Source organism: Diabrotica virgifera, chromosome 3 (assembly GCF_917563875.1).
Source record: "Diabrotica virgifera virgifera chromosome 3, PGI_DIABVI_V3a".
NCBI lineage: Eukaryota > Metazoa > Arthropoda > Insecta > Coleoptera > Chrysomelidae > Diabrotica > Diabrotica virgifera.
The window spans coordinates 211,507,911-211,532,324 of NC_065445.1; the positions used below are offsets into that span (position 1 = coordinate 211,507,911).

General features: G+C 34.2%; 1 protein-coding gene across 1 annotated transcript in view; it reads left to right on the plus strand.

The window, feature by feature from the left end:
* Window positions 1-20,131, plus strand: part of LOC126881528 (transcription factor Sp7-like) — a 30,633-nt gene extending 10,502 nt beyond the window's left edge. Inside the window, exon 2 of the mRNA XM_050645844.1 lies at window positions 19,095-20,131. Within this exon, the coding sequence (XP_050501801.1) occupies window positions 19,095-20,006 (912 nt within the window). The 3' untranslated portion in view covers window positions 20,007-20,131. The remainder of the gene's footprint in view (window positions 1-19,094) is intronic.
* Window positions 20,132-24,414: the final 4,283 nt, after the last annotated feature.

Consider the following 24,414-nt stretch of genomic DNA (forward strand, 5'->3'; position numbering starts at 1 on the left):
GATTACTGAACCAATGTAGGCACCCTCGCCGGAAAACCGGTCTGATCGGATCTGATCTGATCGGAGAAAGACGGATCCAATGTAGGCACCGCCTGTCGGATCGGATCGGATCTGGTCTGATCTGATCTGATCGGAGAAAATCGGATCCAATGTAGGTGTGCACTAAGTCCGATTAAAATAAACATGCACACACCGCAAAGCAGAGATGGGGGAGGTAGGTATATTATATCCCAATATGTACTGAGTAAAACACAAGAAGGAAGAAGATATGATAACATTATGGTAATGGATTTTGGGAAGAGCTAAGACCTTGAAAATTTCACATAAACATAAACTACGTACTAAATCGGCTTAATTCATAGCCCTTGGCAAAATCCAATACCTTAAGGGGGTATTAGTACGCTATGGTCAAAATAGGTGGCCAATTTTTAAACTAACGTTTAACAGTTCTTTGAATAGATGGCAGCACGTACATATATTTTATTATTAAATTTAGTTCTCTGAACGACACCGCATTGATGCCATGTATTGCAACTTAGGCTCGGCACATCTCGATCTTAATCGTACTTTGTATTTACAGACGACAGTTGTTAATCCTTTCTTTACCTGCCTAGGGAAATTCTCATTAATAGATACTAAACGTTCATTCATTTGGATATAGTTTATTATTTAATATTGTATTATACGGCAATTCGTAATTCTTTACCTGCTCAAAAGGATTTATTTCAAACTAAAGAAATTTGCAATTATTTGAAATACAAGTAAGGCCGATGCCACATTATGCGTTTTGACCGGATGCAGTGAAAACGCATCCGTTTCCAACGCAACCGGACCGACCTGTCACACTATGCGTTTAGTCGGGTGCAGTTTGTAAGCGCGTACCGATGACTCAAAACGCATCCGTTTCCAACGCAACCGGACCGATCTGTCACACTATGCGTTTTCACCGGATGCGGCGGAAACGCATCCGGTCAAAACGCATAATGTGGCATCGGCCTAAGTGCCTATCTAAATGACCAAAAAAGAATTATGCTAATTCTCAGAATGAAGATCGAGTATAAAATTAGTATTTTTAATAAATGTAAAATACGTAAGTCAATTGAAAAACAGGGTCACTACAATAACTTTTTTCATATTGAATGTTTTTTCAACAGGGACAGTTTTTTCCTCGGAAAATTTAACATTTTCATTTCATTTCTCATTTCAACATGCGAGGCAGAATAATAATTAGCCTAATGAACCACTTACTTAAAACATTTTTAAAAGTAATATACTGCAGAATACCTATATAAAAAATGCGAAGAACAAGTATCACGGACAAAGATTTGATTCCGCAATGCCTTGCCCTTAGGCACCCGAGAGGCTCTATTGACTGTCTAAGTGCTATATATTTGTTTTATCGACTACAAAAAGGCATTTGATAGAGTACAACATGATAAGCTGCACATACTCATAAATTATCTTGGAGGAAACTGGATTAGATGATAGATCTAAACAACATTAGATATGCCGACGACGCAGTAGTTTTTGCAGATAGCCTAGATGATTTGCAAAGAATAATGTCGCGCATATAAGACATAAGTAGTGAACATGGAATTTCAATACGAAAAAAAAAGAAAGTAATGGTAGTCATTAAGAGCGAAATATATTACATATACGGCTTTTGGTTAACCAACAACCAATTGGCAGAGTGGACAGCTACACATACCTTGGTACCTACATAAACAGTCAATGAGACCACTCTAGTGAAATAAAACAGCGCATAGGAAAAGCGAGATCAGCGTTCATAATGATGAAGTCTCGTTTCAGGAGTCACATTTACCACTTGTTAACAAAATTTCTATTATCAGATCCTATGTATTTTCTAGATTATTATACTGAGTAGAAGCCTGGACTCTTTCCGAAACTTCTTTAAGAAAACTCAAGGCATTCAAGATGTGGTATTACAGTCGCATTTTAAGAATTTCGTGGATGGGTCGTGTGACTAATGTTGAGGTCTTACGTAGAATGGGCAAGGAATGCGAGATTATTAACACACATTATTATCAAAGAGCGCAAAGTAGAATATCTTGGCCATGTTATGAGGAATGAATAGAGATTGCCGCTACTCATTCTTCAGGGCAAGGTATTGGGAAGAGAGGACCAGGGAGAAGAAGAATATATCTGAGAAACTGGTTCAATACCTACATCGACAAACAGACTATTCCGAATAGCAGCATGCAAAGTTAGGATAGCCATGCTGATCGCCAACATTCGGAACGAATAAGCACCGTGAGAAGAAGAATATCTCATTTTAAATTCTTCTTCTTCTTCTTCATGTGCCTCGTCCGTTGCGGACATTGGCACGTTAGTCCAAACCATTGGCGTAGTTTTGAAGCCATGAGTGTCTTCTTCTTCTGGGTCCACATTTGCTCTCTATTTTACTCTGTATTGTCAGTGGCAGTATACGATATTTATCATGTCTCATAATATGATCGAGGTATTCAGGTTTCCGTTTCTATTGTGAAACAGATTTCTCATTTTTGTTTTCTCCTCAGCGCAATACCTCTACGTTGGTAGTGTGAGTCGTCCAGGACATTTTGAGGATAAGTCGGTACACCCACATTTCGAATACCTCTAGCCTTTTCGATAATGTTTCCGTTATTGTCCAGGTCTCTGCTCCATACAACAAGACTGGAAATACATAGCATTTTAGCAGCCGTATTTTTAGTGGGACAGATATGTCGCAATGATTGAATATATTTCTCATGTTAAATGTAGCTCTGGCCTTTTCAATTCTACATCGTATTTCGGTTGTTTGATCCCATTTCTAGTTGACGACTGTTCCAAGGTATACATATACTTCTACGTGTTGAATTGGTTTTTTATTTTCAATTGTCTGGCAGGTTTTTGAGTTTTGCTCACCAGTGTCCATTTTTGTTTTATTTATGTTGATGGTTAAAATCTCTTTTTTCACTCGCTCTTTGTAGGTACCCGGGTATGACAGGCCTGTCGATACTGCTAGCAACCACAACTGTATCGTCTGCATATCGGTTTATCTAATTATTACTCCAGTAAATTTCAATATTTTTTTTCACTTACGGAAATATTTGACATAAATTAATCAATGATTATACAATATTGTTTTGTCTACAATTTTTTTATTAGGATAATGCCTCAACAAATACTAATGGCCATTGGCATGTGTAATGTGTGTAAAAATGTCGACGTCATCGTCTTTACAAAGAGACGCTAATTGTATCCGAACAATGCATTATTTATTGCGGCCCTATAAAAATTAAATTTGCCAGAAAGTTAATAAAACTGAAATTGTTTTTAGATCCGCCCCACCTAACATACTAGAGCTTACTTATGTTATTTATGTATTATGTCAAAACTAGTATAATCCCCCAGTAAACACTTTGAGTCATTTTGAACCTCGTTTAACTTTCAACCATTCGTATAACGTCACGGTTTCAAGCATAAAAAATGTATATTTGTATTGTTAAGACACTGTGACGTTATACAATCATGATTGAAAGTGAAAGTCAAACAAGGTCAAAATGCGTACTGGGAGGGGGTGGGGCCACTTTTCTAAACAAAACCGCGTGATTCATCGTATTTCCATGGTTACAAAACTCGTTTTCAATTGTTTGTAGATTTTCTTAAAATCCGGCAAACGCGCATCTGTCTCCATTTAATACATCACTGCTGCCATCTACTAAATGACACGTGAACTCATCTTCTCATCTATGAAGTGACAGCGGAACTAATTTATCACTAGAAAAATGCCAACTTATTGCTGTAATTTCAACAAAATCCCCAGATTGCAGCTTTTAACTAAAATTTTTACTTTTAGGTACAGTTAATTTAAAAATTATGGCAGTATGGACAATGAAATTTTGTTTAAAATAAAGCTTTTTGCATAGTTAATCGTTTCTGGTAGTTATTTTCCACCCAAGTTCAAAAATTATTATGCAAAACGAATTTTTATAGCAAGTTACTAAGTAAGTTATAACATGGACTCCTTTAAGTACAGTTATAAAAAATATACTGCTTTCTTTGGAAATTTTAACTAGATACTATTAAAATAGAAAGTCTACAGTTCACGTACATACCCCTAAGTTGAAGATTGGTTTTGAAATAGTGACGGTAACTGTACCTAAAAACTATATAAATTTTAACATTGTGTCATACCACCTTAATAATACATATAACTAAATATTTTCGATTCTAAAATATTGTAAAAGACTTTTTTTTTCTTTTCCTTACATTACGCATCAACCACGCAGGGTTATTAGCGTGTATGGATTGTGTTACAAAATTATAACTTAAAAATAGATTTTAAACATAACAATAAGAAATTATAAAAAGCTCTAAATCTATACAAAGTAAAGTAAAATACTATATTTTTGGTAAGAGGTTACAGTCTTTGAGGAATGTGAAGATGCTTTTTGTGTCACTGTCTTTTCCGAGTGCATTATTTAATGTTGGTGGTATTACTTTTTTCGTTGCACTTTATACTTCGGACACTGCAATAAACAATGCTTTACGGTAATGACACTTCTACACAAATCACACACAGGTTGATCGGCACGTTGGAGTATGTAGTCATGGGTTAATCGAGTATGGCCAATCCGGAGACGAGTGAAGATTACTTGCTCTCTTCTGTTTTTGAATTGTGGAATTTGATTGTGGTTAATGTCAACTTCGTATAGCTTGGTTGATGAGTCCCTCCATGTATCCTGCCATATTTTAAAAGTATTTACTTTGAAATATGCTTTCAGGTCGGTGTGTAGGGTTTTCATGTTCTCTTCTGCGTTTGGGTTATTAGGTGCATTCTTTGCTATTTTGTCCACAACCTCGTTACCTTCGATTCCAGTATGAGATGGTACCCAAATAAAATTAACTTTAATATTCATATTTTCTGCAATTTCAGTTCCTTTTTAATGAAAAGTAGTAGTGGATGATCAGAATAGAGTTGTTTTAATGCCAATATTGAGCTGAGAGAGTCTGTGATAATGATGTTTCTCTTATTATTTTTGTTAACTATCAGAGCCAATGCTTTTAGAATAGCAAACAGTTCAGCGGAGAACGTTGTTTTATATGAAGGTAACTTATAAGCTGCTGTGTAATCTGACGAGTAGATTGCTGCGCCAGTTCCGTCTTGGTTTTTGGAGGCATCGGTGTAAACTTTGAAGCAGCTACCATATTTGCTTAATATTTTAAGATGTAAAAGACTTTAAAAAGTCTGAGTAAGAAAAGAAATATTTCGATATATTCTTTATTCTTTAAGACATTTTCAAGGTCATAGCTCTTCCCAAAATCCATTACCAATACTTCGGATCCATTTTTCATTGTTTTGTCGTGCTATTACATTGTAATAGCATGAGAGTTGTTAGACATTTTTGAGTAGGTATTTTAGGCAACCTGAAAATTTTTCAGGTAACTCTTCCATGATAGTCTAATACAAAAATGCTGGTTTGGCTGGAAGGTAGCGGTTATTTTCCCCAAAAATCCCCCCAAATTTAAAAAAAGGGTAAAAATTATTGTTATTTCAAAAAATATCATTGACATGACTAAAGTAAATTTAAATATTAAGATATAAAAAAATAAACAGGCCATGCGATTTGCGAGAAACTTTAACTCTGCAAGATGCTTGCATAGGCGCCCCAGTATTATTTTCAGGGGGTGCATCTGAACTTCAGAAGATTGCATCTGAATCTGTACATACTATTAACCAGTATAAAATATACAACAATCCATGCATAGCTATGTACTTTATTTTCGGACAGGGGGGTGCAATTGGTATTTTGACAGGGTATTTTTTAATATTAAAAATAACTATTCTAAATTACGCGTGCATGTGAATAAAACGCGCTATAGGTAAGCAGCAGTGTGAGAAAGAGCGTATATCGATAGCTGTTTGCGTCCCTTATCGGAGCGAGTCCGTTCGCCCGAGCAAAATCACGTGACCTGGCGATACTAATGGTGTTGTGCCTCAAAACACTGGCGGATCCAGGGGGGATGTCACGGGGGTCATGACCCCCCCCCCCATAATTGTATACCCACGTATCCTAGGGTTGGTAAGACTAAGTGACCTTGCATCAGAGATAGGTAATTAAATCACCCTCAAGACCCATGACCCCCCCAAACAAAATTTCTGGATCCGCCACTGCCTCAAAATGTTAGAGTAATTATTATATATTTAAGATTTCTAAATAACCTTTTATTAATTAAAGCAAAATAAGACGTACTATATATACTCTTTTGCAAATATGACAGAAAAAAATAAATTTATTATTATAAATATATAGGCAGAAAAGTATAGAATATAAACTAAATTAATTCTGTGTCCGAATCTTGTATTTCTTAATATTCATTTTCTTCTTCTTCGCCAGACTCCCCTCGAGACTCAGATTCCTCTTCTATGTGATCTGTAAATAGTTGTAATATGTATGTGTTTAGAATTAATTAATTAATAAATAATCAATTGAATTATTATAGTAGGGGAGCCCAAGCGGGGATTTTTGCAGTTACTCGAGCGCGTCAGATTATCATATGGGGAGAAACGTGGTACCCTGCAGATGTACCTCTGCCATATATTGGCTCTTAACACAGGGGAGTTCGTTTAGGGGGGCCCGAAAAAAAAAATCTATACTTAAAAATACTCGAAATTGTCAGATTAAGATAAGGTAAGTTAAGTACATGCAAAACAGTGTATATTTAAAAAATCTGACGATTTGAGCGGGGCGTAAGGGAATTGGTGAGTCACAAAGTTTCACAAGAAAAAGGCGAATATTTCGCGAAATGAACGTCAGATCGAAAAACTAAAAACTACACGTTCAATATTTTTTAAAGATCTATCGATAGATACCAAACACGACACCTCACAGAGAGGGGTGGGGGGTAAATTTAAAATTTTAAATACAAATCCCGCGATATTTAGCAAAATAAACATCAGATCGAAAAACTGCAAAATACACTTATTTAATATTTTTGAAAAATATATCGAATGGTATCAAACGCGACCCACCACGGAGGTGGGGTGGGGGGTTACTTTAAAATATTAAATGGGAGCCCCCATTTTTTATTGCAGATTTGAATTCTCTGCATAAAAATAAGCAACTTTTATTCGAAACATTTTTTCGAATTATGGATAGATGGCGCTATATTCGGAAAAAACGATTAATGGAAATGGAAAATTAAATTAAAAAATGGCAAGCGCCCGCTAAAATGGAAAATTTTACTTAACTTTTTTTGGTTTTAGGACTTAATAATCACAACCCAATAGGTCCCCAAAGCGCTCGAGTGACTGCACATTTAGCATACTTTGCTCCCCTACCATTACGTATTCTCTGTCCTTTTATACGGAGTCTTAGCCTGGACAATCACGGACGCAACTGAAAAAAGACTGGCGTTTTTTTGAGATGTGGTGTTATCGAAGAATGTAAAACATATCATGGACACAACACGTAACAAACACGGAAACATTAAGAAAGATGAAAAAGGCAAAAGAAATACTCAGCACTATGAAAGAAGAAAAATGAGCTGCTTTGGTCACATACTAAAAAATACGAAACGTGATGTGATTGGTTATATAAGGAAAAGTGCAAGAAATAAGAGAACCGGGAAAACGATGCATATCCTGGTTGAAAAATTTAAAGTAATAGAGTGTTAAAACAACAATAAATCTCCTCAGAACCGCTGCAGACAGAACAAAACGGGCCGTGATGATCGCCAGTGTCCTGAAACGAAGCATACGAAGAAGAAGAAAATTGAATTAATTCAATAAACACATATAACTATTTATAGATCCTATAGAGAAATCCGAGTGTCGAAGGGAGTCTGAAGAAAATGAGTATTTTAGGTCAGATGAAGAGTTTGAAGAAGAAGTACAAGATTCGGATATATTTTTATACTTTTAAACCTTTATATTTAGAATAATAAATTTATCTTTTTACTGTCCTTTTTCGAATATTTATTTTGAATATTAAAAAATACCCTGGCAAAATAACAATTTCACCCCCCTGTCAGGAAAGAAAGTACATAGCTATGCATGTATAATTGAATATTGTATACTGGTTAATAGTATGTACAGATTCAGATGCAATCTCCTGAAGTTCAGATGCACCCCCTGAAAATAATCCTGGGCGCCCATGCAAGCATCTTGCAGAGTTAAAATCTTTGGCAAATTGCCTGACCTGTTTATTTTCTTTATATTTAAATTCACTTTAAAGTCACGTCAATGATATTTTTTGTAATAACAATTTTTACCCTTTTTAAACTTTGGGTGGATTTTTGGGGAAAATAACCGCTACCCTTCAGCCAGACCGGCATTTTTGTATTAGGCTATCGTGGAAGAGTCATCTGAAACATTTTCAGATTGCCTAAAATACCTACTCAAAAATGTCTAACAGCTCTCGGACCATAATTTTTGACAGTAAATTTTGATTGTCTGTGATTAAATTAGTCTTGCTGATGTTGGGTACATTAGATACTGCTTCCAGATTACACTACTGATAAAGTTACTGATAATTGTAGTGAAACACTATGTAGGGCAAATCCGAAAGACGATTTGCTTTGCTATCGTTGGAGAAGTTTACGTTATTGTCTTATTTTTCTGTAGTTATTCTGTTATGATATATAATGGAAATTTAATCTTAGTTTAATCAAAAAAAGATTTCCGAACTTTCAAATAATCATATAGATACCTATTGGATAAATATAGGTACTGAGATCGTTTAAAAAAGGACCTACCCCCATTTAAAAAATGCGGAATATTGGATAGAAATGCCGAGATAGATAATAATGGTAGTGGAGCCCAAGCGGGGATTTTTGCAGTAACTCGAGCGCGTCAGATTATCATATGGGGAGAACGCTGGTACCCTGTAGATGTACCTCTACCATATATTGGCTCTAAACACAGGGGAGTTCGTTAAGGGGGGGCCGAAAAAAATATATCCTTAGAAAAACTCGAAATCCTCAGATTAAGATAAGGTAAGTTAAGTACAGTGAATCAGGACATATTTGCTTTATAAATTTTAAAAAGCTTTTGACAGAGTTCATCATGAAAAGCTTTTAAGTATTCTTAATACCAAAAACATAGATAGTAGAGATCTATAAATTATATCGAATCTGTATCAAAATCAGAAAGCAAGAGTAAGAGTCGAAGGAGAACTGACAGAGGAAGTAAGTATACTTAGAGGAGTTCGACAAGGGTGCATACTTTCACCACTCTTATTCAACGTCTACAGTGAAGTGATATTTCAAGAAGCTTTATTGGATATTGTGGAAGGTATTTTGGTCAACGGAAATCACATTAATACTATTAGATATGCATATGCGGACGATACGGTCATATTTGCAAGTGACATGGAAGATCTACAGTACATAATTCAACATGTATACAATGCATGTGAAAGGTACGGACTGCAAATGAATCTCAAGAAAACGAAATCAATGATATTCTCAAAAAAACCACAAAATGTAGATAACCTGATCATCAATAATACAACGATCGAAAGAGTAACAACATATAAATATTTAGGAACATGGCTAACCGAAGATGGAGATCAAACAAAAGAAATCAGATCTAGAATAGAAATGGCAAGAAACACGTTGATAAAATTGAAGAACTTACTTTGCAACCGTAACCTTAATCTAGAGATCCGCCCAAGAATGCTACGTTGTTACGTTTTTCTACTTTACAATACGGCATGGAAGCGTGGACAATAAAACAGTCTGAAATCAAAAAATTAAACTCCTTTGAGATGTGGTGCTACAGGAGAATCCACATAATATCGTGGACTGAAAAAGTAACTAATATAGAGGTGTTACAAAGAATGAAGAAAGAATGTGAAATCATAAAAACTGTTAAAATTAGAAAGATTCAATATCTGGGTCATATAATGAGGGGCGAGAAGTACGTATTACTTAGGTTAATTATGCAAGGGAGGAGAAACCCAGGACTACGCAAAATACTCTGGCTAAGAAATTTGAGAGAGTGGTTCGGAAGTGCGGCCAATAAAATTAAGATAGCGATGATGATTTCCAACCTCCGATAGAGGAAGGAACCTGAAGAAGAAGAAGTTAAGTACATGCAAAACAGTGTATATTTCAAAAATCTGACGATTTGGGCAGTAATCTAACGATTTGGGGTAAGGAGATGGGTGAGTCACAAAGTTTCACAAGAAAAAAGCAAATATTTCGCGAAATGAACGATAGATCTAAGAACTACAAATACGTGCTCAATATTTGTCAAAAATCTATCGAACGATATCAAACGCGACTGCCCACGGAGAGGGGTGGGGGGTTTATTTAAAATTTTAAATACGAATTCCGCGATATTTCGCGAAATGAACATCAGATCGAAAAACTGAAAAATACACTTATTCAATATGTTTGAAAAATCTATCGAATGGCACCAAACACGACCCCCACGGAGGTGGGGTGGGGGGTTACTTAAAAATTTTAAATAGGAGCCCCCATTTTTATTGCAGATTCGGATTCTTTACGTAAAAATAAGTAACTTTTATTTGAAAATTTTTTTCGAATTATGGATAGATCACGCTATAATCGAAAAAAACGATTGTTGGAAATGGAAAATTAAATTAAAAATAGAAAGTCCCCACTAAAATGGAAAACTTTACTTAACTTTTTTTGGTTTTAGAACCTACTCTTCACAACCCAATAGGTCCCCAAAGCGCTCGAGTGACTGCACATTTAGCGTTCTTTCCTCCCCTACTATAACAACTTTGATGACATCACCATGACACCCATTTGTTTGTTTTAATGTAAACCAATAAGTTTGTTCTAGCATCAGTTTCAAACAGAGACATGTAAAGAAAATAGACTTGCTAGGGATATGCAACTCAATGCATGGGGGTGTAACGTCGATATCAAGTACGGTGGTCTGGCTATCTTTGTCTGTCGTGCGAGTGTGAGCGTATCTACCAAGAGGTGGGAGTAACGGAACGACAGTGACACAGAGGCGGCAGCCATCATATGCTAGAGAGAGAAACTTAAGCGCCGGTAGAGAGAGATAGATAGACAACCGACCAGAACTGCTCCGCGTTACGCTATTTTTCGGAGTTGGCCAAATCTAGGTGTATAAGATCTTTAATAAACAATTAGTTTCAAGAAGCTGTGTAATTACATTTTTGTTTATGCTGTTAAAAATTAAACATACTTTTTTGAAACTGTTGAACTAATTATTTGATTTTTAACGCCTTGTATATCACACACTACTAACTTTAGGGCAGTGGTTCACAATGTTTTTGAGTCATGTATCAGAAAATTCTTTTTGTTATTTTTGGTACCACCTAACTGAAATACTTATGTAGCTAAGTAATCTAATTAACTATAATAGTGGTGTTGATTTTGGCTGTTTTTGCGTTTTGTGTACCACCGCAAATAATGATATGTACCACCAGTGGTAACTACATGTACCACATATTGAGAACCGCTGCTTTAGGGCATTAGTGATACCCACGGTTATTAGACTTTATACGGTTGCCTTGACCGACGGTGGTGGGGAGACTTATATTTTTGACTTTACGTCACAAGAGTACACAATCCCGTATTTTTAAATGATTTTCGATCATTGAATGTGTGTTATTGTGTATATATGTGTATTATTTGTGTTATTGTTAAATAATATGACAAATAATACACATTTTATCTTATACCGGGTGGTGAATCGTAAAACGGGCCATAGGAAACTCAATGTAAAATTCTAAATTGTTGAATTCCTGCTTTCCTAATTATTTTACATCAAAAGTCATGAAAGAATACTTGTAGAGAATTGAAATCTGTATTAAAATCAAAAGTTAAAATTGGTCTACGATTTAAATGCATTCCAAAATTTTGAAAAATATGATACATTTGCCACAATAGGTGTGCGTGTAAAAGTTAGGCCACACGTTACTATTTAACTGACAGTGCTCACACCATTCACTGAATATAAAATCTTTATTATTACTTTCTCCGCAACTGAGGGTATCTTATCATCTGTATTGTTTTTAAACAATAAATGATAAAATAAAAATATTGACAGTTCAAAAATGTGAACATTATTGTGTGCGGCCTAATTTTGGGCTGAAAAACTGAAATGTATTACACTTTTACAAAATTTTGGAATAGGTATGTCTAATTCGTAGACCAACTTTAACAGTTGTTTTCAATACAGATTTCAATCCTCTACAAATAGTTTCTAATGTCTTTTGATGTAAAATAATTAGGGAAACTGGAATTCAACAGTTAAGAATTTTACATTGAGTTAATGAAAAATTTTGACGCATGTCAAAATTCTCAAAATTGTATTCATTTTTTTCTAATCCTGAGAAAACTAATAAATATTTTTGAAAAATTTAAACTCAGAATGAAAGACTACATTATTACCGAGAGCCGAAAGTCCCTGAAAACTTCTATAATCTTTATTTTAATAAGTTATAGGGCTGAAAATAAAAGAGAAGTGTGATATTTAATTTCAAATATTTCATTCAATAGAAACTGCTTGTTTATTCTAAGGGGCTTTCCACCCTCGGTAATAATGTAATATTTCATCCTGCGTTTAAATTTTTCTAAAATACTTAGTTTTCTCAGGATTAAAAAAAAAATCATATTACGATTCAAATCACAGTACACTCTAGTGACGTAATCGCACCCTTAATGTTCATTGGTTAGTCGATCTAGGCAACCATAGTAATGTCTAAGAACCGTGAGTGATACCTACATATTGACGTTCTTAGAGTTCATTGTCTATTTAATTTTGACAGAAAAATGTAGGTTTTCTATTAAAAAATAGGATGACGTCATCACAGTTGTCATTATGCAAAATTAAAGTAAAACTAAATTTAAAAATCGACTTTTTTCGCCATTTCTTTCTATATGCTATATTTCTGAAATGAGTTTTTCTATACTTTGGCGGATTCGCCAGATGCACTACTTCGCTTATTTTCTATTGGTGATATAACGTTTTAAGATGGAATTTGGTTTTGGAATATAATAATTTATATTATGATATTAATAATAGTGTATACTGTATAGGATGTATTAGAAAAACATACACTGTATTTTCAAAAAACTTCTTTATGTTTTACCTAGTATAAAAGTGTTGAATAGATCTATTCTGATATTTTTCTTGTGAAAAATTGATTATTTCAACTATAGTCCTTTAAATATTAAATGGGTATATCTTTTATTCTATCTATTATACTTGTACTTACAACGTTTTTGTTTAATTCATTCTTTAAAATTGTCATGAAATTTTTAGTGTAGGTAATCTGAATTTACTCATTTCATTTTTCATTCATTTTAATCTGTATTTCCAAAAACAATATTTTATAAGGTAAAATAACATCAGCTCATTAAATATGTGTTTAAACTCTTCGTCTTTTTTCTCTTCTTCTTCTTTTTGTATAAACATGACTCTGTTTTTTCAATGTGCCTCCAGTTTTCTCTCCTCTCGTTTTCGTGGTCTTCCCACTGATCATCTTCGTATTGGAAAACCGTCCTTCGCCGTCTTTACAATATTTGTTGGCATTCGCCTTATTTGGACATTCCATTCTACTCTTCTCTTTTTCACCCAATTATTAATGTTGTCCACCTTGCATGTCCGTCGTATGTCTATCTGTACTTCTAGCTCTGTCCCATAGTGTCTTACCATCGATTTTTCGAAGGGCTTTTATCTCTGCTGTTTCTAGCATTCTTTTTGTCCTGTCTGTGTTAGGTCGTGTTTCTGCCGCATATACCATTATTGGCCTGATGAATGTATTGTAAATTATGCCTTTCCCGTTATTTTTATTCCTCTATATTGTTGTATTCATACAATCTGCGGCTCTGTTAGCTCTATTAACTTGATCTTCCCATTCTGTTTCCAGCTTTCCGGAACTAGATATAGACGAGGCAACGAAGCATTAAACCTAGGAATTTTGTGCAGTAAGATGAATCGTCATGCAACTTTTTGCATTCGATTCGTGAGAGTGTCAGGCAATTTTGTAAACTAAATTGATCTACGGCAAAAAAATTTGTGCATGAGAAAAAGCATTTTTAAAGTGCATTTCGAAGAGATGGAAAATAAAAAATTTAGGACTCTGGAAATATTGACGAAAATGAGTTCAATTTTTATACTTGGGTGTTTAGGAGGTCATTGAACACGAATTTCATGACGGCGATGGTCTCCGAGGTATTCTTTTCGTCAAGATATAAGAAATTTGACCTGACGCTGGTGGGATGTCCCTACCGATTTAGTATCATAATAAATAGTTGACGTTACTAATCCCTCAATTGTCTTTGCGACGGGTGGCAATAGTTTTGGAACAGCTACTAGGGCCGTACTTTATATTATTTACAGAACTGACTCGTTACCTATCAATGCCAATAAATTATTAAAATTAAAATTTCTAGACAATGTATTAAAAATTTTGTTTACTGTAGACGAATTCGTTTAGTCATCTGAAATTAACTTGCTTGGAATCAATTACAAACGATCATAAACAATTTTTATGTCAAATGCGCTCATTACGTGAATTTTATGGAGTTAGATTATAATGTGTTTTATATCGTTTTCACTTTAAACAAAATGGACTTCAGATAATGCAGATTTCTATCTTTAAATAAAAAAATTAAAGAATCATTAGAAAGAGCATTAGTTAAAGATAAGATATACCTCTAATTATTATTCTATAGCTTTACACATAATTCTCGTGCTTATAGGTATTTAGGTAAAATTAAGTATCATTTATTTATCCAGAAAACATACATTATGGAACATTATGAAAGGGGGGCAAACATATTTAAGTTTGACATTTGCACATTCAGGCAGTTATTTTCTTGCATTTAGATGGAAGGTTAGATCGCGAGTATTCAAGTAAAATGTCTGAAGTCGGTGAAGCTAGTGCTAGTCGGTGAAGTGTAAAACACGTGTACATTTATCTGATAATGCCAAAGAAATTATTAGGAATGTTTATCAAACTGTGAAAGAAGATAATCCAAATGCAGAAGACGGTAAATTCCTCATCAAGACAACATCTCGAATGACAAGGATGCCATATACAACAGTGTGGAAAATTGTTACGAATAGAATTCAACCTCGTAAAAAGCGGAGTGACTTTTCTACACATAAAGCAGTAAATGAAAAAGATGCTGAGGTAATTAGAAGAGCAATTTACAATTTCTATTCAAATAACCTAGTTCCAACGCTTAGTTATGATCTACGATCAACTTGTTAAAGACTATTCCATTACGTATTCGCCTTCAACTTTATCAAGATTTTTGAATCACATTGGTTTTCGATACAAGAAAATTAATAAGCGATCATCAATAATGGATTCTCCTCGTCTAATTAAATGGAGAAATGAATACTTGGATACTATATTTAAATTTAGAGATGAAGGAAGACCGATATTTTATCTAGATGAAACATGGTTCGATACCCACGATACTGCTCAAAAAGGTTGGACAGACGATTCTATTAAATGTGCACCCAATTATCCAATTAATAGAGGCCAGCGAATAATTATTCTGAACATTGGATCCAAAAATGGCTGGCCTGGAGGGGAAAGTTTTTTACTATCGACAAAAAACATTAAAGATTCAAAGCTGGACTACCATGAAAATATGACGAGTAGCTTGTTTAAGGAATGGTTTGAAAAGAAGGTGTTGCCAAATTTGCCTCCAAAAAGTGTAATTGTAATGGATGACGCAACGTATCACAGCGAACAAATTAGAAAAATCCCCGGTGTAGGTTCGACAAAAAAACAAATATCTGATTTTTTGTATGACAATGATTTGTACTTTGAAGAAACATATACAAAAAAAGAAATGTTGGAAGTTCTTCACACAAAAGTGTTTGAGAAACAATTTGTTATAGACGAATTAGCCAAACGTGATGGTCATAATGTATTGCGATTGCCTCCTTACTACTGTGTCTTCAACCCCATTGAATTAATCTGGAGCCAACTTAAGGAAAGTTTACGGCGAAACAACTGCTGTCCCAAATTTAGTCGCGAATTGGTGTCGCATGTTGTAGAAGAAATAAAAAAGATTTCCCCAACACTGTGGCAAAATTGTGTTTCACATGTTATAAAAACGCAAGATCATTACAGAACATTAACCTCACATATTAAACCAATAATTATAACATTAGATAACGATTCTAGCGAAGATGACAGCGATAGTGACATAGAGTTGTAATTTGTATTTATTTTTTTCCGTCTTAAACTTCAAATTTTATTTTTCTATGTTATTTTCTATGTTATTTTTTATTATGTTATCTTTTTAATTCTAATTTTGGCTACCACTCTTTTAATCTTTTATTGTTATTATCATTAATTTCCTTAATTTCTTTAATTTGTTCATTTCTCTTATTTTATTGTACATAATAATATACCTATAACTACATAGATATAAATACGTAATAAATATAATGATATGATATTTAAATTTATATTTATTATTCCAACCCCATTAAAATATTATATCTACTTGAAGACTTGATTTTTTTTTGTTAAGGGGATGGGTACGAACTTTCGGCTTTAAGCCGTTACGTTATTACCGAGGGCCGAAAGTCCCTGAAAACTTCTATAATGTTTATTTTAATTAGTTACAGGGGTGAAAAACTAAGAGAAAATTTAGTGTGATTTTTAATTTCAAATATCTCATTCAAAAGAAACTTTTAATTCATTCCAAGGGACTTTCGGCCCTCGGTAATAAAGTAATTTTTCATTCTGCGTTTAAATTTTTCAAAAATACTTACATATTAGTTTTCTCAGGATTCGAAAAAAATGATTACATTTAAAACACATTGAAAATTTTGACAGGCGTCAAAATTTTGCATTTGTTCCTTTCCCCTTAATTTTAGCGAATCCGCTCCTGGAGGGTTTGTTGTTTGTTATTATGATACTAAATCGGTAGGGACATCCCACCAGCGCCAGGCCAAATTTCTTATATCTTGACGCAAAGAATACCTGGTGCCCAGGGTGGAACTCGTCGCCTGGGACGACCGAATAATTAGTGGGACGATCGAATAATTCGCGAAATGAAGATTGGATCGAAAAATTGAAAAATAAGTGTTTAATATTTTTCAAAAATCTATCGAATGACATTAAACACGACCACCCCACTCCATCCCTTGGAGGTGGGGTGGGGGTAACTTTAAAACCTTAAATAGAAACCCCATTTGTTATTGCAGGTTTGGATTTCTTACGTAAAAGTAAGCAACTCTTATTCGAGACATTTTTTAGAATTGTGGATAGATGGCAATATAATGGGAAAAACGATTTTTTCGTGCTACCATAGGTAAATTATAGAAACGGTCTAATTACTCGAGAAATACACTTCCAAATAAAAAACCAAAAAATACGTCTTATATTTTTTAAGAACCTATCGAATAACATAAAACACGACCCTCCACTCCACCCCTGGAGGTGGAATAAGGTGTAACTTTAAAATCATAAATAGGAGCCCCCATTTTTTATTGCAGATTTGGATTCCTTACTTAAAAATAAGTAACTTTTATTTGAGACATTTTTTAGAATTATGGTTAGATGGCGCTATAATCGGAAAAACACTATTTATTAGCGCCATCTATTAACAATTCTAAAAAATGTTATGAATAAATATTACTTATTTTTTTATGAGGAATCCAAATCTGCAATAAAACATGCGTATTCCGATTTAAGATTTTAAAGTTAACCCCCACCCCACCTCCAGGTGTTGGAGTGGAGAGTCGTGTTTGATGTTATTCGACAGGTTCTTGAAAAATATTAAATACGTATTTTTTAGTCTTTTATTTGGAAGTGCATTTCTCGAGATATTAGACCGTTTCTATAATTTACCTATGGTATCACGATAAATCGTTTTTCCGATTATAGCGCCATCTATCCACAATTCGAAAAATTTTCTCGAATAAAAGTTGCTTATTTTTACGTAAGCAATCCAAATCTGTAATAACAAATGGGCGTTTTCGTTTAAGATTTTAAAGTTACCCCCACCCCACCTCCTGGGGATGGAGTGGGAGGTCGTGTTTAGTGTCATTTGATAGATTTTTAAAAAATATTAAACGCGCATTTTTCAGTTTTTCGATCCAATCTTCATTTCGCGAATTATTCGATCGTCCCAGGCGACGAGCTCCACCCTGGGCACCAGGTACCTTGGAGACCATCGCCGTCATGAAATTTGTATTTACTGACCTCCCAAAATAAAAATTGAACTCATTTCCGTCAATATTTCAAAATTTTTCATTTTCCACCTCTTCGAGATTCACTTTGAAAATGCATTTTCTCATGCACAACATTTTTTACCGGAGATCAATTTAGTTTACAAAATTGCCTGACACTCTCTCGAATTGAATGCAAAAAGTTGCATGACGATTAATCTTACTGCACAAAATTCCTAGGTTTTGGGCTTTTTAGTGCTGCGATGCTTCGTCTAATAGTGCAATGTCTAGATATTTAAACTTAACCACTTGTTCCACTCTGTCCATCTAGCTCTAAAATTTACATATTAGTAGATTTGCTGTTATCACTATGCACTTTGTCTTTTTTGGAGAAATAAAATGTTAAATTTTCTGGAGGTTTTATTAAATTGGTGTAGCAAATCATGTCCACTTTTAGAGATTAGTATTGCATTGTTTGCATAGCAGATCATTTAAAGTTGTTTTTCTCCTATTTGGTATTCCTTTTAGTGCTTACTTTTTTATAATTTCATCCACGATCATGTTAAGCAATAGAGGACTCAGGGAATCTAATGGTCTTATCCCATTGGCAGCTTCAATTAGGCAGTTAGTTCTTCTTCCACTTTTATTTTCATTGTGTTGTTCTGGTAAATATTTTTGATGGTTTTTATTATTCCTAGAGGTATCTTCTTTGCGTACAGTAATTTCATAAAGTCCTTTAATTTATACCTGTCAAATGCCTTCTAGAGGTCCACGAAACGTAAATATGACAGTTTGTCGTATTTTAATGATTTCTCTTGCACTTACCTCATTATAAATATAGCGTTGCTGCATGATCTTCTCGGCCTTGTCAACCCTTGTTGTTCTCTGTGAACTATTAACCTATAATATACCTTTAATAATATGTAAATATTTTAATTCTTTTTTTTTGTTGCAGATAAATCCACTTAATCTTCTGGCAGCTACCTGTAATCGAATATACACCCACCAAACTTACCCACACACGCAGCTTTCTCCTGCCTCCACAACATCATGCAGCAGCGATGGCTACGTTTCTCAAATCCCTATGGAACCCTCTCGATCTCCATTGGAGTATTCTCCGCATTACCAGCCAAGTTATACTCATGCTTACAGCAACCAATATTGGTTCCAACATTCTCCTCCACACGGCGATATTGCAACCAGTGGGTATCAACCGAATCATCAAAGTATTAATCAGCAGTACCAGTGGCCGCCGCAGACTAATTATATGCCATTCACGTCCAAGATGATGGTGAAACCCGAGATAGGATTTTCCTCCAAGGCCAGGCGGTGTATCAAGTGTCAGTGTCCTAATTGTATAAACGAAGAAAATGGACTTAAGAAACCCAGTGCTAAGAAGGTTCATATTTGCCATTACCCCGGCTGTGATAAAGTATACGGAAAAACGTCACACCTTCAAGCACATTTAAGATGGCATACAGGAGAACGGCCTTTTGTGTGCAATTGGTTGTTTTGTGGTAAAAGGTTTACACGATCAGACGAACTTCAAAGACATTTGCGAACACATACCGGTGAGAAAAGATTCGCTTGTTCTATTTGTTCCAAACGGTTTATGCGATCAGACCATTTAACTAAGCACGTAAAGACACATAAAAATGGTACTTCTCCTACAACCAAGAAGGGCGAAAAGGAATCATCTAAAGAAGAAACAGAGTTAAAGTCTGAACCAGAACCACAGTTCAAACTCCAGTCAGTGTCCAGTGTACCTCCAGTTCAAATTTCACATTACGAAGCTCAGGTAGTGCATCATCCCATGCCTCCATCGTATAGTAATAACATGTATCTACATAATTACAACGAACAATGATAATAGTGATTTTTATATTAGCTGTATCATATTAGGGACCATTGTAGTTATTTTGTATATATGTATATAATTGAAAAATTGTAAATTTTATTTTTATTAATAAATGCCATATTATTTATAGTAAATATTAGGTTTTAAATTATTTTTTCTTGTTTTTACTTGCTGCGGGCAGGTACCCAAATAGGGTATTACCGAAATATACACACAGCCAAATTCGTAAAAAAATTATAGCGCTGGAGGAGATCTGGATGAGTACTTACGCTTTGAACCGAGGCTGAAAACCTATATAAACTCCGCGACAGCTTCAACCTCTACAGGAAAATTAAGGATATCTTCAACAAAAAACACGTCACTGGTATACATGATGACCAAGATGAACTAATAATGGAACTTTATGATATACTGAATACTTGGAAAATGTACACAGCTAATTTGTTCAACGATCACAGGTAGGGGAACCCAAGCGGGGATTTTTGCAGTTACTCGAGTGCGTCAGATTACTACATGGGAAGAAACCTTGTACAATGGAACCCCGATAAGTCGGCCCCCGATAACCCGGAAGTCCGGCTAACCCGGACCGATTTTCATCAGACAAAAATTTAACAAATAAACAATTTAACAATTTTATCAAATAAAAATGTATGTAGGCCAAATAATATTTCAGAGATAATGTGTATTTGTGTAATTTGAACACATAAGTACAATAGTAAAAATGATTCATGCACACGGCGGCAGCCAGAGCGACCGTCTCAGCTTATCGGAAAGAACAGACACCTGTCTGTATTCCTTTTTCTTTATTTATGTCAAACTGTCTTAGCATTGTTTAAAAAAGACGTGACTATTTAAAAATTCTTGTATTGTGTGTAGTACAGCCTATTAATCACTTCCGTTCTGTAATGTAATCGTGCTTCAGATTGTGTTTGCTTTGTCTACGTAATGGTAACAAAACGTAAAAATGTTGCAGTGACAATGGAAAAGAAACTAGAAACATTAGGTAGGATTGATAAAGACGAATCTTTAAAATAAATTTATTGCAGCATCATAATATGATATTATGCTACCATAGGTCTGGATCCCGCGTATGAAAAAAAAGTTGATTAATAGCAAGCTAAAAATTTATTAATAGCTTAAGGGTGTCTAGTCGGATAAACTTTGATATATGAGAACACTGGAACAGGGGCAGTTTTAATTGTGGAACAGGTCAAAAATTTGGAACGGTCAGAACACGAAAATGGCACATTTGTTTTGTCCGACAGAACAGACATAAACTCTCCGAACAGAGATTAAACTCTCATGCAAAAATCAGACTGCTATTTATCACCTGTCATAATTCCTGTCATTTGACATATTCTACATGTTCCACTCATTAAAACGCCAATTTGGTGATAAATAGCAGTCTGATTTTTGCATGAGAGTTTAATCTCTGTTCGGAGAGTTTAAGTCTGTTCTGTCGGAAAAAATACATGTGCCGTTTTCGTGGTCTGACCGTTCCAAATTTTTAACCTGTTCCACAGTTAAAACTTCCCCTGTTCCAGTGTTCCCATATATTAATGTTTGTCCGACTAGACACCCTTAAGCTAATAACAAATTTTCAGCTTGCTATTTATCAATTTTTTTTTGTACGCAGGATCCAGACCTACCATATTATGGTGTCGGTACATCTCTACAGTATGACTGAGTTTTTTACCAAGAAATGAACAAAACTCTACACTCTATACAACTATACGTAATTTAGATGTGTACTGTGCATATGTGTTTCATGTTTTTGTAATTGTAATGGAGGTTATTTATTAATTTTTACTATATTCTCCGTCTAACCCGGATTTTCGATAACCCGGATCGGCCGCGGTCCCGATTAATCCGAGTTATCGAGGTTCCACTGTACCTTGAAAATCTACCTCTACCATATATTGGTTCTTAATACAGGGGGTTCATTAAGGTGGGCCGAAAAAAAATTATCCTTAGAAAAACTCGAAATCATCAGATTAATATAATGTAAGTTAAGTACATGCAAAACAATGTATATTTCACTAAGGACGTAAGGAAATGAGTGAATCGCAAAGTTTCACAAGAAGATAGCGAAAATTTCGCGAAATGAATGACAGATCAAAAAACTAAAAAATACGTGCTCAATATTTTTTAAAAATCTATCGAATGATACCAAACACGACTTCCCACAGAGAGGGGTTGGGGGTAAATTTTAAATACGAATCCCGCGATATTTCGCGAAATGAACATCAGATCGAAAAACTGAAAAATACACCTATGTATTCAATATTTTTGAAAAATCTATCGAATGGCATCAAACCGACCCCACACGGAGGTGGGTGGAGGGAGGGTTACTTTAAAATCTTAAATGGGAGCCCGGACTTTTTATTGCAGATTTGGATTCCTTACGTAAACATAAGTAACATTTATTCGACAGATTTTTTCGAATTATGGATATATGGCGCTATAATCTAAAAAAAACATTGTTGGAAATGGAAAATTAGATTAAAAATGGAAAGTCCCACTAAAATGGAAAACTTTATTTAACTTTTTTTGGTTTTAGGACCTACTCGTCCCAACCAAATAGGTCCTCATAACGCTCGAGTGACTGCACGTTTAGCATACTTTGCTCCCCTACCAAATTGTATGGCCCAAATATTTTGAAACATGACGTTGTACATGCTTCAAACTATTAAAACGGAACAAAGCCATAGAACTATGTAGATGACATCTATGCAGAAATAATCAAGATACTAAATAAAGAAAAAAGTAAATCTAGACATTATTGTGAAGCTCTTTAACGACATCTACGACACAAGCCAGATTCCAAAAGATTGGCTTCGCTCTACATTTATCGCCCTACTCAAAACACCTCGTGCTAATTTCTGCAAGAAGCACTGACTAATAAGCGTAATGAGCCACTTTTTAAAACTTTTTTTGAGAATACGACACACAAGATTATTTGAGAAATGTGAAGAGGTCAGTTGCTGAAGTTAGTTTATTTTCAAAAATGTACTTGGCACTAGAGAAGCGATCTTTAGATTAGAAAAATTAATACAAGATAGTGAACTTGCACATTTTTGTTTTATTACATATACATAATAATAATGTTCAGTTCCGTTTAAAAAGAAGATTTCCAAAATTTCAAGCCTAGAAACCTCATAATAACTTAACTCGAAAAATCATAATAAGTACATATATACAAATTTAAAATCTGTGTATTATAAGCAGAGATAAAAAAAGAAAATACAACGAAGAAAAACTCAAAGTGATAGAGGAGAAAAGAGGAAAAATGGAAAAAGGATATCAGAAGCATAACCCATATATGAAAAATGAGGAAGGAATATTAATAAATGTACCAGGGGAAATATTTAAAAATTGGCAAACTTACTTTACACAACTTCTAAACAAAAACGAAGAAAGGAAAACAATCCAGGAAATTGAAGATGACCATATAGTAATACCCACGAAGGAAGAAATAGAAAATAGTCTAGTAAAATAAGATTACACTACATGTAAATCAAAATACAGGTTGGAACAAATTTTATATCAAAGTTTAGGTGAGTACAAAAGATATTTTCTAAAAAGTATCCAAATCATATAAGGGGATCATTGTTTAAATAATTAAAAAGGGGTCATTTTTTAACTGCTGAGAAAATTTACATTTTCATGAAGGTCTTTAGGGTCTTTTTTCTACAAAGCTGAGGGACAAAACTTTCACCTAAGACTTACTAGATTAAATTTGACCCCCTCTTTTATTTAAATAATTATATATGAAATTTAAAAATCAAATTTGCAAAAAAAATTTACGTTTTAAATAAACACTATAAATTATTTTATTTAATAGGAGAAGTTGCGCTATATTACCAGTATTAAGCAAAAAAAATTGGTTAAAAAATATTTAATAATTTATTAGATATTTAATTTGTTTATTAAATGTTACTATATTTTCAATTGCAAAAACGCCGTTGTTACCAAAAGAATATAAACCTGTTTAAAATATCATTATTTTTATTTTATGTATGTTTTCCATAAATGTTTTTTTTTCTCTGATTCTGGCTTTGGTTTAGAACTAGAACCTTTAGCCACGTAATTGTATAACTTATCACTAAGTCAGTGGAGTAATGTGTAGTGTGTGTGTTAAGTAAGTGTCTTGTTACTTTGCAAAGTCGACGTCATTGTCTTTGCAAAGAGACGCTAATTGTATCCGAACGTCTGCGGCCCCTCCGGTGAGTATTTCCATAAATGTATTGATAAATTTAAATTTCAATTTAACTCCCCTCTAAAATGACATTTGAAAATTGTTCTAACTTGTTTATAATTTGTTATTTTTAATAACGTCGCGGGGATTAAACATTTTGAAATGCTATTCCGATAATCAGGTTACTGGAAATTTTTCAGTAGATAATTAACAAATTTT